A 15305-nucleotide genomic window follows, 5' to 3' on the forward strand; every position below is an offset into this window, starting at 1 on the left:
GTGGGACATACACACACACACATATATATATATATATATATATATATATATATATATATATATATCCCACAGTGTGAAATCAGGATAGTGTGCCACTCTCTAAAGGCTTGTTTACACGAGCATGGTTAAACCCGTTTGCGTTCAGACTATGTAAAACTGACGATTTTGCATCCGTTTTTTTCTGCGATTGCCTTCAGTTCGTCGTTTTTGTTTCTGTCTGGATGGCGTCAGCGTGCCATCCGTTTTAACGTCTATGAAAGAAAACTGAAGAATGTCCACAATTGGCCCAACCCGATGAACACCCCAATGATGGTCACATCACTGCAGAAACGCTTATAGCATAGGGTATTGTGAGATATTTATTTTGTGTATTTTTGCCTTCTTGCTTATATTCAGGACCGCGCTGCTCTGGCTCTAGTTCTTAGTTTCACTTTTCAAGGGTCTTCGAACAACCGTCCATGAAATATGGAACGGACGGCATCCGCGTGGCCTTTGTTTTTCATGCAGACCCATTGACTTCTATGGGCCATTTCTGCATGAAAAAAAGACAAAGAAGCTGCAGTTTTTTCATCACGTGTCCTTTTTCAGTCCGGGTGCTGTCCGTTCTACACTCGGATGTGGAAATAGTCTGAATGAGCTCTTACACATATATAGGATTCCAATTCTTTACACATCAATAAAATAGGGACCTATACAAAGGAGAATACTTTCTGGACACTCTGCGCTACAGCTCCTCCATTGCAGTTATCGGTATTTTTAAATACTGTAATTTACAAAGATTTTTAAAAAGTAACATTTTTACTTTTGATATCCATGGGACCGCAGAGTATTGTACTTTTCCTACATTCCACCCTCGAGGCTTTGTATGCATACCATACCATATTGTATTTCTGTACTCTTGTACGGCTATTTTTGGCCTGTACAATGTTATAATAAAATAAAAAATAGAAGAGCGATAAAGTGATAATGGAACCATTACATACCTGACAAGCTCGGCAACGACAGAATCTCGTCCTCCTCCGTGCTCGTCCTCCTGTACCTGAATTCATAGCGACAATTAAAAGTTGTGTGAGCTGTAGAGAAAGCACAAAAAAACAAGACTAGATTTACAGTCGTGAAAATACAAAACGTGCACGGTATATTATTTACATTTTTTGGGACTTATATTTAATAAAGTTTTTTTCTTGTAAAAATGTGAATTTTTTTCTTTTTTTTTTTCTTAATTTGACTTTTTAATCCCACTGGGGGATTTTACATTTTTAAAATGTAATGTATTGGCATATATCTATATGTATAGTCCTGCCTAGAAAAACGTTAAAAGTAGTTTTATTCGTATAGTATTAAAAATAGGGCACTAAATGCCAAAAGTACTGAGTGTAGGCGTAGGCACACAGATCCACGGTCCCTGATAAATGTCAGGAAACAGGTGATATTGAAAAACCTTTCAAATCGATATGACACAAGACAGGGGTAGCAGTAGTGCTCCTCAATCACTTGCCATAGCGATGCAAAGGTAAACAAGCCTCCTTGAAATGTCCTGTATGGACATAGAAACAGTCTCTGGCCACCCAAGCCTCGCTTACGGGACTTTTCTCTCCATTTAGACGATGTTGAAAACAGGGGGAGACGCAATAACCTGAAGTTGAGGGGTGTACCAGAATCAGTACCCCCGGATGGCCTCTACGACGCCGTGTCACATATCTTTAACAACCTCCTGGATCGCCCATGAGACATGGCCATCGAGATGGACAGAGTTCATAGGCTGGCAGGTCACCGGGTCAGAGATGGTAACCGTCCCAGAGACGTCATATGTCGGGTACACTTCTATAAGCAGAAGGAGGAGATTGCCCGGAGAGCGTGGGAGAAGGGAGCCGTTACTTTTCAGGGCTCCGAGATCACCGTCCTGCCGGATGTATCCCGATTGACTCTCTCCATGCGCAGAATTGTCCGTCCATTGCTGGAAGCAACCAAGTCTGCAGGAGCTACATACAGATGGGGCCAACCCTTCGACATCATCCTTCGCCGACAAGGGCAATCGTTCGCGGTCAGGTCCCCGGACGACCTGGAGGAGGCCTTCTGATTTTTGGACATCTCACCGGTGCGGCTACCGGATTGGACTGAACCCCCGGCACAGTTTTCTACTAGAGGTGGTCCCTACCCTGATTTTCTGCATCATGCACCTCGCCCTGGAGTCGAGATGTCTGATCCACGGCTTTCGGGGCGGCGATCCCCACGAAGAGATGGTGGAGCTGGACCAGTCGAACCACGGCCTCAGAGGTGCCGATCCCCGCGGAGGGATTGATCTTCTACGCTCATGTGGGACTTTATTTGCACTTAACCCCTCTTTTCTCCACAGGATTCCCCGTTAGCCGTGACTGCAGTCGTTGCTGGTGTGGCTCTAGGGGCCTCCTGTACCAGCTACGGAGTTCTCTATAGTATGAATCGGTTCAAAAGCTTAGTTTAACGGGGAGGGCAGGTTTAAATACTAGTTGGGTGGGTCCGGGGTTGTGCCACTTTCAATTTGTGCCTTTAGTTGTTTACTGTATTTGCGTGACATTGCGTGACTGGTGTCCATGGAAGTTCCTTTGCAGGCCTTACCATGGTTGGGCAATCAGGTCCCTCTGGCGGCAAGGACACATCTGACGATTGGGCCCACTCTGGCGATTGCGGCACAGATCTTTCCTCGGAAAGAGATCTCTCCCTCCCCGATGTTCCCGGTCCTGGGAAACCCTGCATTTCCACCGGGACGGGATGGAGGTCCCTTCCAGCACTGGTTGAAGGCAGATAAAGGACGTGCGGCCCATTTTCTACAGGATGAGGTGTGGATGAGTAGCACTCAGTTGGAGTCCATGTCGGACCCGGTCTCTTTTTCTTTTTGGCAGATTACCCAATTGAGACACTTCCTTGTGTCCTTAGCTGACCCAGCGGCGTATTCGCGAGATAACTCCCCTTTTGAACGCTTATGTACTGGCACAACTCCTCACGCACTGTCTAGACTCTATGCCCTCCTGATCTCTCCCTCCACCCTGTCCACACCATCATACTTGCTTAGCTGGGAACGGGACTTCGGTCTAAAATTTACCCCAGAGCATAAGGATCGCATCTTCCACATGACACATAAATCATCTCTGGCTAGTAGATTTCAAGAGGCAGGGTATAAGATTTTGTCTCGATGGTATAGGGTGCCTTCCAGATTGCATGTGATGTTACCGGCGGTCTCGCCGATGTGTTGGAGATGTGGAGACCATGTGGGTACTCTCTTACATACTTTTTGGGACTGCACCCTGCTGACGGACTTTTGGTCTGAGGTATGGCGCATTACCTCGAAATTTACGGATTTCCCCCACCCGAGGTCACCGGGCTTCTTCCTGCTCCACTTGTGTGAGATGCCTTTATCTGCTTACCGACGGTCAGTGGTGAGCCATCTAGTGAACGCAGCCAGGGCATGTGTTCCCGCGTTGTGGAGACAATCCTGTCCCCCGACTGTGGGCATGTGGTTTGGTAAAATTCAGGAGATCATGAGAATGGAGGACCTCACGGCATCAATGAAGGGATCCCATGCCGCCTTCCTCAAAACATGGCGTCAATGGATTCGCTTTCAATCCTCAGAGGATTACAAGACCGTCATGGCTTCTTGAGCTTACCCAGTGGGCCCATGGGTCAGATCAGTCCTTTCCCCCTTCTCTTTTTCTTCTGTCTTCTCCCCTCTTTCGTTGCACTGCAATGCTTTACTGTTCTTCCTTACGGGTATATATGCATGGCTGCAGGTTCAGGGTGCATACCAGAGCTTCTCTAATTTCAATCTTCTCTGCATTTTGTGATATTTCTCTCTGTGATTATGGTGCCTATGTAATCTCAGTTGTTGGCCTGCGAGCCGATGTTGGTGCAGCCTTGCTTTACACCATAACACAATGTTCTTACGAAAACGGAAAATAAAATTTTGAAGAAAAAAAAATGTGCATAAAAACTGAGTAAGGCTTCGTTCACATCTGCGCTACGGCTCCGTTCCGACGGAGCTTGTCATTGGAACGGAGCCTTGACATACACAAACGGAAACCATAGGTTTGATTTCAATGGTGACGGATCCGATGTCAATGGTTTCTGTTTGTCTCCGTTGTGCAGGGGTTCTGAATCAATAGCGTAGTCGACTACAGTATTCATTCCGTCAAAACTACGGAACCCTTGCACAATGGAGACAAACAGAAACCATTGGCATCGGATCCGTCACCATTGAAATCAACCTATGGTTTCCATTTGTGTCGGTCAGGGCTCCGTTCCGATGGAAAGCTCCGACGGAACCCTAGCACAGATGTGAACGAAGCCTAATGGAGGAGACAGGTTCTCTTAAAGCAACGGAGTCTATGCGGTAATTCTACCTGAAAGAGGATTTCCCATTTAATGATCACACATTGATGACTACGTCTACTCCATTCAGCAACCAGACAGCAAGTGCCACGAATTACCTCTTACCCTATGACTATCGCATCAAAATATACTAGTGCTGAGGACTTTTCTCTCAGTCTTCAGTGTTATTTCCTGGATACCCCTTTAGAGTGCAGTCACACATGCCAGATTTTCAGTCACAGAAATTCCTGTAACAAAATTTGCAGCGTGTGGCTGTACGCGTACATACTGCGCAGAGAAACCATGAATACAAATCACGGATTTCAGTCCAAGGAGAGATACTTACAGTTTAGCACAGTCTCGGTTTCCTGTATATCTGAAGCTGGGATTCTCCTTTGTTGTTCCGCTGTCAATGTTCCTTTAGAAAGCACCACATCTATAGGGACAGTGAGCTGGAGCTGAAACATACATAGGTTTAAATGAGAATGTCACGCCATATTAGAATCCTTTACTCTACGAGGATAAGACGACTGGGCCCTTCGTATGGTGAACACCTCATTGCAAAATCTTATGCACTATTTTGGAGCAGCTCCCCCTTTGCTGCTATAACAGCCACTCCTCCCAAGTGTCCCAGATTCAGAGGGACAGTCCCATTTATTCAAGAACTGTCCCCGCTTCTACTGCATGTCCTGAAAACTGACAGACAAGGCGGCCACTTAATGGGGTATTCCCATGATAAGAAGTGACAGTATATCGGTGGGGGGGGGGACTGATTTCTGGGATCTCCACTGATTACCAGAATGCAGAGTTACCGTCATTTTTATTCCTTACACCGAGACTTCCAACCAACCTCTGCGCTCAAGTGAATGAGTCCGTGCTGCAGCTCTCTTGTCGCTTGAAGAGGTTACACTGAAGCCATACAGGTTATCAGAAATGGCAGCCATTTATTCATCTATCGTATGATGAATTTCATATATATATACACACACACACACACACATTATATATATATATGTTTTTGTTGTTATGTATATATTACATTGATTATAGTCCTTATAGATTTGTATCTTTGATTCTTGTCCTTACAGTAGACAATGTTCCATCAGCCTTTTTTCGCCTGTGTGTTTCATGCACAGACGCTTATTTGCGCATGCGCTGAGGGCACCGCATTCCAGAGTGCTTGTTTTGTTTGTCTGTATTTCCCTGGTGATGAGCGTCTGGCGTAATTTGACGGGGCGCTCTGTCACCACGCAGACACATATCGCTTCTGGTGATGCGTGGCCCTCATCATGTGAGCTGAGCGCCGATTTGCGGACCATCCGCAGGAGAAAACAATATTGCGCTTACAGCTTTTCTATTTAAACCCCCAATATTTTAGTATAGTCAGCCTCCTGACAAAGCCGGTCTTAGGCGAAACGCGCGTCGAGGCGTTTTTTCTGTGCCACATCTCCTGACGTGCCCTCCTCCCTTTACCATGTCTTTAGGTACGGTTACTCATTTTTGATGAATCACTTAGCTGAATTCTAGCTTACATTTATATTGCTGCATTTAGGTCTTTGCCTTATGCATATTCATCATTTATCTTCACGTACCTATAAGTCTTATATCTGACCATTGCTGTTTAGCAATAAATGCTCTGTATTATATGGTGAGGTAGAGCGTGGGACGTTCTGTTTGAGATGGGTTTTTCTGTTCACCCCTGGGTATATTTACATCTATACCTCACTGATGCTGCTCTTCATATATGACCTGTCTTTACGGAGTTCATCTATATATATTTAGGTGAGATCATGTATTGTTATTTATTATTAATAAAGATTTACATTTTTGACGATACGTGGAAGATACATATTCTTACATTCTATTTGGGTGCTATGTTCCCTGTGCTTTTTGGTTGTTCTACAGTTCAGTGGGGACTCCCTTGTTCTTTTGTTTGATGTTTCTTGTAGGTTTACAGAAATGACAGCCAACCATACTTTTCCTTTGCAATGTCCACTGCTTGTGAAGTGTAGGATTATATGGCGGCTCTTCAATTGTATGGCCATCCAGGCAACACATGATCAGGCTAGGTCCGCCAAAATGGGAGCTGCTAATATAACTCTGGGGTTGCGAGTGACCACCCTCATCCTTAGAGGATATGTCATAAATGTCAGATAGATGAGGGTCACACCTCTGGGATCTGCACATATCTCTAGAACGGGCCCCCTAAACCCCTGTCCTACCAATGCCTGTTCTCACTGCCTCCCGGCCATTTCCTGTTTATATGGTCGGGAGTTACTAAAACAGCCTATCTCGCTGAGTTACGCTGTTTCTGTAACTCCCACAGTAGCGAATGGCAGTTATGGAAGCAGCATAGCATGCGAGCTACGCTGTTAACGTAACTGCTGTTCAGTTTTATGGGACTTACGGAAAAGTAGCTCAGTGAGCTACGCCGTTTTCTTAACTCCCTACCAGGTAAGCATTTTCATGGTCGGAATTCAGCCGCAACACAGAGCGTCAGGACGGGGTTTAGGGAGCCCCAGTCTGGGGATAGGTGGGACCCTCATCTGACATCACATATCCTGTGGATATGTCATAAATGTCTCATGGGAAAACCCCTTTAATGTTTCCATCTTATAAGGCAGTCACTTTTAGTTGACCCAGGCAGCATCGCCATCACTGCGCTCTTCAGTACAATTTATTACACGGCTACGGTTTGTCTATGATAATTGCATGGCTTTTTACTTTACGCGCCGTCTCCTGATAAGTTTATTGTGCGTGGAGAGACGCAGGTAACACGCCGGGCAGTCCAGTTGCTGCCAGAACCATTCAATACCCGAGAGGTCTTGTGTAAGAATCCTATTCTAATTAATTGCCAGCCACTGTGCCAATTGTCACCTGCCACTGTGCCAAGGACACTAAAGAGGAGAAGGGGCGAAGTCGATAATAATGCACTTGGTGCTTCTTCGGTGTCACAATGACCAGACACGATGATATATCGATAATCGGCGTGGGTCTGACGGACGGGCCTCTCTCCACACCCTCTGTAAGATCAGGCAGGATCAAAAGTAATGCCCATACGAAGGGTGTGCACATATGTTTCGTTTCGGCCACATACTATAGGGCGTGTGTAATATATATTATATATAAATATATTTGGCAGGCAGCTGCTCACCCTCAGAAGCCCCAGCTGTCTGATGTCGGAGTAGGGCAGAGAGGCTCGGTAAGTCTCGGTTGTTTTCCACCACAGCGGCAGCCCAACCACTGCAACAATCAGAGCTATGGACAGCGCAGCACGCTTCCCACGGGAGGCCTCTGTGGATCAGAGCAGACATCGTTCAGGTATTATACTTCATTCAGTCAACGATTTTCCATATAATATGATAGTCACTCACCCACTACAGCCGAGGCAGACATGGGAGCCGCCATGTTTGCTCCTGCTTGTCAAACCAGCAGACAACAGCCAATCAGGATTCACATAGATGTCTTTACTTATTGGTTACTGCAGTGATTCGCGCAGGTGGCCATTTTCATGTAGCCCAATTCTTGTTTGAGTTAGTAAGGAGGACCAAGTAAAATGGCTCCGTAATGGCGTCACAACGGGAAAAGTCAGGTCGTTCTCTATCGGATAAGAAACACTTGTGGGCGTTTGTAGGGACCTGTACGGCAAGTCGCATGTATCAAAGTTCCCATGACAGCATTGTGCAAAAGCACGTTGTTCAAAATTAAAATTTGCTGCTATGCATATTCCGAGCGTCCAAATGAAGGGGCAGATTTGTTAAGCCTAAAGCTAGGGGTGCTAGGCTGAGGATGCTCCAAATGTTTCAATGTCATGCACAATGTTTGATAAATTTGGCGCATCTTGGCACATGTTATATTCTGTTCCCTTTATACCACCTATTAGACCGGTATTCTGCGCTACAAAACTGACGCATGCAAGTGTTAAATCTGGCGCATTTCACGAGTCAAGAAATCCACGGCCATACTCTATGGGTGGATTTTTTAAGACTGGCGTTTCATACGCCAGTCTTAATAAAAAGACAAGTTGGAGGAAGATGTGACACATTTATTAAGAGGCGAACACCTCCAAATAAATGTGTGCCATCCATCCCCCCATTGACAATAAAATTAAAATAAACTCACTCACCTCACCGCTCCTCTTCTCTTCTCCCCTCCAGTTTCCCTCAGCATACTGCGACTTATACAAGGTTCTAACGCCGAGCAGCGCCAGGGACTTATATGCGACGCAGCACTCAACATCATCAACGCTGTGTCGCATATAACGTCCCGATGCTGCCAGCGTCAGTACGTTGTTTGAGCTGTGTCTTACTGGGGATCCGGAGGGTAGATGAGGAGTGGTGAGGAGAGTATTATTGTTTGTTTATTTAGATGCCCAATATTACTACAAGATTATAATACATTTGTTGGGCCGCTGTGGCCCTGCACTCTTCAGAAGCCACGCCCCCTTTACACAAAAGTGACACGGAAACGCAGTAAAAACACATGTGGTTTTGCAGTGTGGTTTTTGCCCGCGTTGCAAAAATGCAACAAAAATGCACCATGTCAATACACCCTAAGGCCCCTTGCACACAAGCGTGTTTTTGCGGCCGCAATTCACCCGCAAATCTGCGAGTGAATTGCGGTCCCATTCATTTCTATGGGCTCATACACACAACCGTGGTTTCTACGGTCCGTGCATTGCCCGGGAGTCGGGACCGCAAAAAGATAGGACATGTCTTATTACGGCAGTATTTTGCGGTCCAGGCTCATTGAAATGAATGTACACTGCGGTCGTGCGCATGAGCCCTTAATAGGTGAAGGTAGATGATCAGACACATATTTGCCACTGCTCAGGATCAAATGGATTAAAATTCCAATCTGTAGTACGGCCCCATGCACATGAACGTAAAAACGCCAGTAATTACGGCACGTTTTTACGGGCCCATCGACTTCTATTGGCCACGGGTACCTCCCCGTATGCTTACGCGAAGGTGCCCGTGCCGTTGAAAAATATAGAACATGTCCTATTTCGGGCCATAATAACGGCACGGGCAGGCCCATAGAAGTCTATGGGGCTCCCGTAATTACGGGTGACTACGTGTGTGCACCCGTAATTACGGGAGCGTTGCTAGGCATAGTCAGGGGATAGTCACTGTCCAGGGAGCTGAAAGAGTTAAACGATCGTCAGTAACTGTTTCTGCACCCTGGACAGTGACTACCGATCACAATATAGATCAACGTGTAAAAAAAAAATAGACGTTCATACTTACCCAGAACTCCCTGCTTCTTCCTCCAGTCCGGCCTCCTGGGATGACGTTTCAGCCCATGTGACCGCTGCAGCCAATCACAGGCCAATCACAGGCTGCAGTAGTCTCATGGACTGCCGCGTTATCCAGAGAGGTCGGGCTGGATGTCGAAAGAGGAACGCGTCACCAAGACAACGACCGGGTAAGTATGAATTTCTTTTACTTTTACTACGGAAAGGGCTGTCCCTTCTCTCTATCCTGCACTGATAGAGAGAAGGGCTGCCGATTACTGCAGTGTAATTTTGCAATGAAAACGTGCTCGTAAATACGGGTGGAATACGGGTGACACCGGACCCATATTTACTGGCACGGATCCGTAAATACTGGTGCAATACGGGTCGAATACTTGTGACCAAGGACCCGTATTTACGCCAGTATTTACGGGAGGGAAAAAATACGTTCATGTGAATGAGGCGGTTTCCCCAGACAGAAGATAAAAGGGAAGCCAGGCTGCCCCTATAGCATACTTGCCTAATTTTCTATGCAAACCCAACCGACAAAGGCAGAGCCAGCCTTTGGGGTGTGCGACCTCTGCCATCGCACAGGGCACATCACTCCAGCAGGTGGAAGGGGGCGCTGTGCTGGCTCCTTTCCCCTGCTTTTATTTGTGACGCGCCCGGCCCGGCGACTCTAGCTGTCTTTCCGCCCGGGCGCTCCTTCTCTGCTCAGTGGCGTAACTACCACTGTAGCAGCTATAACCACTGCTAGCAGCGCTAACGGGAATGAGGACACCCGTGCCACCCGTTGAGACGGCCCCCCCATGTCTAGTGGCGCCGCTAGCAGCCACTATGGGTGCTACGAACCGGTTGTCCTTTTCAGTACTTTGACGGTATGATGGAGGCACGTTGACTGCTGTTATGGGGGCATGATCTAGAATCAGGGCCGGCCTTAGGATAGATGGCACCCCGTGCAAAATTTTCTTTTGGCGCTCCACCCCATCATAAAAAAAAATGCCCCATAAAAAAGTATAATACCCCCCATAGTATAAAGCCCTTTATAATGCCCCCTTTAGTACCCCACACACATTATAATGTCCCCTTAGTGGCCCCCACAGTATAATGCCCCCCTCTCCTGGGTGCCACACAAGCCCCGCCTTGTAGATAGTGGTCCCTGTAGATTGTGCCATACAGCCCCCCTCTAGATTGTACCATACAGGCCCACCTCCCCCTTGTAGACAGAGCCCCCACCTCCCCTTTGTAGATAGTGCCATACAGCCCCCCAACTCCTCCTTGTAGACCATGCCCCACAAACAAAAAAAAATAATTGTACAGTAGAATGATTACACACAGAGTGATCTATTTCCAGATTTTCTTTTAATAGTGAGTATTGTGCCTAACCGTTAAAGAAAACCCAACATTTAGTGTCTCAGAAAATTAGATTATGTAGGCCCAATTTCAAAAATGGTTTTTAATACCGAAATGTAGGCCTACTGAAAAGTATGTCCAGTATCTGCCCTCAATACTTGGTCGGGCTTCTTTTGCATGAATTACTGCATCAATGCGGCGTGGCATGGAGGTGATCAGCCTGTGGCACTGCTGAGGTATTATGGACGCCCAGGTTGCTGGTATTGGTACTCTTGGCAGTGTGGGCAGGTGCCAAGTCCTGCTTGAAAATGAAATCCACATCTCCATAAAGCTTGTCAGCAGAGGGTAGCTCGAAGTGCTCTAAAATTTCCTGGTACATAGCTGTCTTGACTCTGGACTTGATATAGATTTGGGTGCTGTGCATAATCACAAGCCCTCCAGTTAAAAGACTATAAATAAGAAACTAAAGGCTCTTTTACATGGACAGATATTCTGCCCGTTAAACTGTCGCAGATCGACACTCGTTCGCTCCATTCAAACTGAGTAACGATCAGAATGTATAGGGATGAAGGATTGTATCTTGACAACAGGACGTCCCTGGTTTACACCGGGAGGTCTGCTGCAGTCAAGCGGCCATTTTTTCTGGGCACATTTGCTAGTTTGACCGCTGATTGGTGCACCGTTTACACAGGGCAGTGATAATTGTACAAACACCTACCCAATCATTGTCCTGTGTAAAAGGTCCTTAAAGAAGAACTCCCATGAAAAGGGTTATTGCTGTGCCTGTTTGTTTGCAATGGGCATCTTGCGAATGCCAATTACATGGATTTTCTCACCGAGCATCTACCCTTTAAACCACGGGTTCCACACGGCCTATTTTTTGCAGTTTTTCGGGCCGTAAACGCATAAATAAAAAAATCGGAACGACGCCTCCAAACATCTGCCCATTGATTTCAGTGAGAAAATGGCGTTCTATTCAGACAGGGTGTTTTTTCACGGCATCTTTTTACGGGTAAAAAAAAAACAAAAAAAAAAACACTGCTGCGAAAAAGTGCAGGTCACTTCTTGGGACGTTTTTGGAGCAGTTTAATGGATTATCGAAAATAAGCTCCAAAAACGGCCGTAAAAAAAAAAAAAAAAAGCGAAAATCGCGAGTGGTTTAAAAAAACGTCTGAAAATCAGAAGCCGTTTTCCCTTGAAAACAGCTCCATATTTTGAGACGTTTGAATGTGAACATACCTTAAAGAGGCTCTGTCACCAGATTTTGCAACCCCTATCTGCTATTGCAGCAGATAGGCGCTGCAATGTAGATTACAGTAACGTTTTTATTTTTAAAAAACGAGCATTTTTGGCCAAGTTATGACCATTTTTGTAATTATGCAAATGAGGCTTGCAAAAGTCCAAGTGGGTGTGTTTAAAAGTACAAGTCCAAGTGGGCGTGTATTAGGTGCGTACATCGGGGCGTTTTTAATACTTTTACTAGCTGGGCGCTGTGAAGAGAAGTAACATCCTCTTCTCTTCAGAACGCCCAGCTTGTGACAGTGCAGATCTGTGACGTCACTCACAGGTCCTGCATCGTGACGGCCACATCGGCAGCAGAGGCTACAGTTGATTCTGCAGCAGCATCAGCGTTTGCAGGTAAGATCGACTTACCTGCAAACGCTGATGCTGCTGCAGAATCAGCTGTAGCCTCTGGTGCCGATGTGGCCGTCACGATGCAGGACCTGTGAGTGACGTCACAGATCTGCACTGTCACAAGCTGGGCGTTCTGAAGAGAAGAGGATGTTACTTCTCATCAGAGCGCCCAGCTAGTAAAAGTATTAAAAACGCCCCGATGTACGCACATAATACACGCCCACTTGGACTTGTACTTTTAAACACACCCACTTGGACTTTTGCAAGCCTCATTTGCATAACTACAAAAATGGTCATAACTTGGCCAAAAATGCTCGTTTTTTTAAAATAAAAACGTTACTGTAATCTACATTGCAGCGCCTATCTGCTGCAATAGCAGATAGGGGTTGCAAAATCTGGTGACAGAGCCTCTTTAAGTCTATGAGACTCACAACGAACGTTGAATACATCAGTGTGACCGCTGTTAAAATAAAAAAAATAAAAAAATGGCCGTCACATGGACTTATGCAATTCAATGGGGCCATTCAGACATGGTTTTTTTCATGCAGCGTGCTTCCGTTGCGTAAAACTCACTGCATGTCCTATTCTTGTGCGTTTTTTTGCAGATCACGCACCCATTGACGTCAATGGGTGCGTGAAAAACCAGACCGCACATCCGAATGCTGATGGCATACGGAACTGCAACGCATGAAAAACAGTGTACAATTTGAGGACGCAAAACGGAAACACTCTGAATCTAGCCTTACATAGAGAAACTGGCTTTCGGTCCACACAAGATGCTGTGTGAATCGGAAGGTCAGTTTACCGGTCACGTGACTGAACAAGGAAGCCGAACGGGAGGCTGTGGATTACAACAGACGCTCGGTGAGAAAATAAAAATTTACATGCACGAGATGCCCATTACAAAACAGGCACAGCAATAAAAAATTTCATGGGGGGGGGGGGGGGGGGGGAGGGTCTTTAACCCCTTCAGGACTGAGCCTGCTTTGGCCTTGTGGATGCAGCAGATTTTTTTCAAATCTGACGTGTGGCACTCTGGTGATAATCTCAAATCGCTTGGATAGGTAAAAGCATTTCAGTTGTTTTCTCATGACATACTGTACTTTGTTAGTGGAAAAAATGTTGATCAATAAGTTCAGTTTGTTTGTGAAAAACATCAAACTTGAGAAAATTTGCATTTTTCTAAATTTAAATGTATCTGCTTGTAAAACAGATAGCAATAACACAAAATAGTTACTAACATTTTCCATATGTCTACTTTATGTTTGCATAATTTTTTTGAACATCCTTTTATAGGACGTTACAAGGCTTAGAACTTTAGCAGAAATTTCTCACCTTTAGGGCAGATTCACACGAACGTTGCGTTTTTGCGCGCGCAAACAACGCAGCGTTTTGCGAGCGCAAAAACCATTTGACAGCTGCGTGTGTCATGCGTGTCTGATGCGCGGCTGCGTGATTTTCGCGCAGCCGGCATCATAGAGATGAGGCTTGTCAACGCCCGTCACTGTCCAAGGTGCTGAAAGAGCTAAATCTTTCAGCACCCTCGACAGTGAATGCCGAACACAACAGCGAAAAACCTGTAAAAAAAAAAAGATAAAGTTCCTACTTACCGAGAACTTCCCGGCCGTTGCCTTGGTGACGCGTCCTTGGTGACGCGCCTCTCTTGACATCGGGCCCCACCTCCCTGGATGACGCAGCAGTCCAAGTGACCGCTGCAGCCTGTGATTGGCTGCAGCCTGTGCTTGGCCTGTGATTGGCTGGAGCTGTCACTTGAACTGAAGTGTCATCCCGGGAGGTCGGACTGCAGGAAGGAGACAGGAGTAATCGGTAAGTTAGAACTTCGGGTTTTTTTACAGGTTAATGTATTTTGGGATCGCAAGTCACTGTCCATGGTGCTGAAACAGTTTAACTCTTTCAGCACCATGGACAGTGACTATCTCCTGACGTCGCGTACCGATAATTTTTTTGCCGGGATCGGCCAAAACGAGTTTGGCCGAACCCGGTGAAGTTCGGTACGCTTGTCCGGCTTCGCTCATCGCAAAGACACTCCGTTTGGATGTTCGGAAACAGAAAAGCACGTGGTGCTTTTCGGTTTTCATTCATCCTTTTCACTGCTGTTGCGCGAATCACGCTCGTCCCACGGAAGTGCTTCCGTGTGGTGCGCGTGATTTTCACGCACCCATTGACTTCAATGGGTGCGTGATGCGCGAAATACGCAGAGTTATTGAACCTGTCGCGCTTTTTGCGCAGCAGACAAACGCTGCGCAAAAAGCACGGACTGTCTGTACTGCCCCATAGACTTGTATTGGTCCATGCGTGCCGCGTGAAAACCACGCGGCCCGCACGGACCGAATACACGCTCGTGTGAATCCCCCCTTAAGGAAATTTCTAAAAGCAATTTTTACAGGTACCAGTTCAGTACTGAAGTGGCTTTGAGGGACTTATATATTAGAAACCTCCATAAGTCACCCAATTTTAAAAACTGCACCCCTCAAAGTATTCAATACAGCATTTAGAAAGTTTCTTAATCCTTTAGGTGTTTCACAGGAATTAAAGGCAGAGGGGAAATGTACATATATAAAAGGATATATTTTAGGCACCATGTCAGGATTGAAGAAGTCTTGTGGGGCCAAAATAGTAGAAACGCTCCCAAAGAGACGCCATTTGGCAAACTACACACCTCAAGGAATTTATCTAGTACCCCAAAATTTGTAAATAAGTTTCTCCCGATTACGGC

The 15305-nt window shown here is 46.1% G+C and overlaps 1 protein-coding gene across 1 annotated transcript in view; it reads right to left on the reverse strand.

Moving 5' to 3' along the window:
• The window catches only part of PIGS (phosphatidylinositol glycan anchor biosynthesis class S), a 48369-nt gene extending 40539 nt beyond the window's left edge, over nt 1-7830 (reverse strand). Inside the window, exons 1-4 of the mRNA XM_075854269.1 lie at nt 7719-7830; nt 7499-7638; nt 4691-4802; nt 984-1073 (exon numbers count right to left, since the gene is read on the reverse strand). Coding sequence (XP_075710384.1) covers nt 984-1073; nt 4691-4802; nt 7499-7638; nt 7719-7752 — 376 coding nt within the window. The 5' untranslated portion in view covers nt 7753-7830. The remainder of the gene's footprint in view (nt 1-983; nt 1074-4690; nt 4803-7498; nt 7639-7718) is intronic.
• Nucleotides 7831-15305: the final 7475 nt, after the last annotated feature.

This window comes from Rhinoderma darwinii, chromosome 2 (genome assembly GCF_050947455.1).
Source record: "Rhinoderma darwinii isolate aRhiDar2 chromosome 2, aRhiDar2.hap1, whole genome shotgun sequence".
Taxonomy (NCBI): Eukaryota; Metazoa; Chordata; class Amphibia; order Anura; family Rhinodermatidae; genus Rhinoderma; species Rhinoderma darwinii.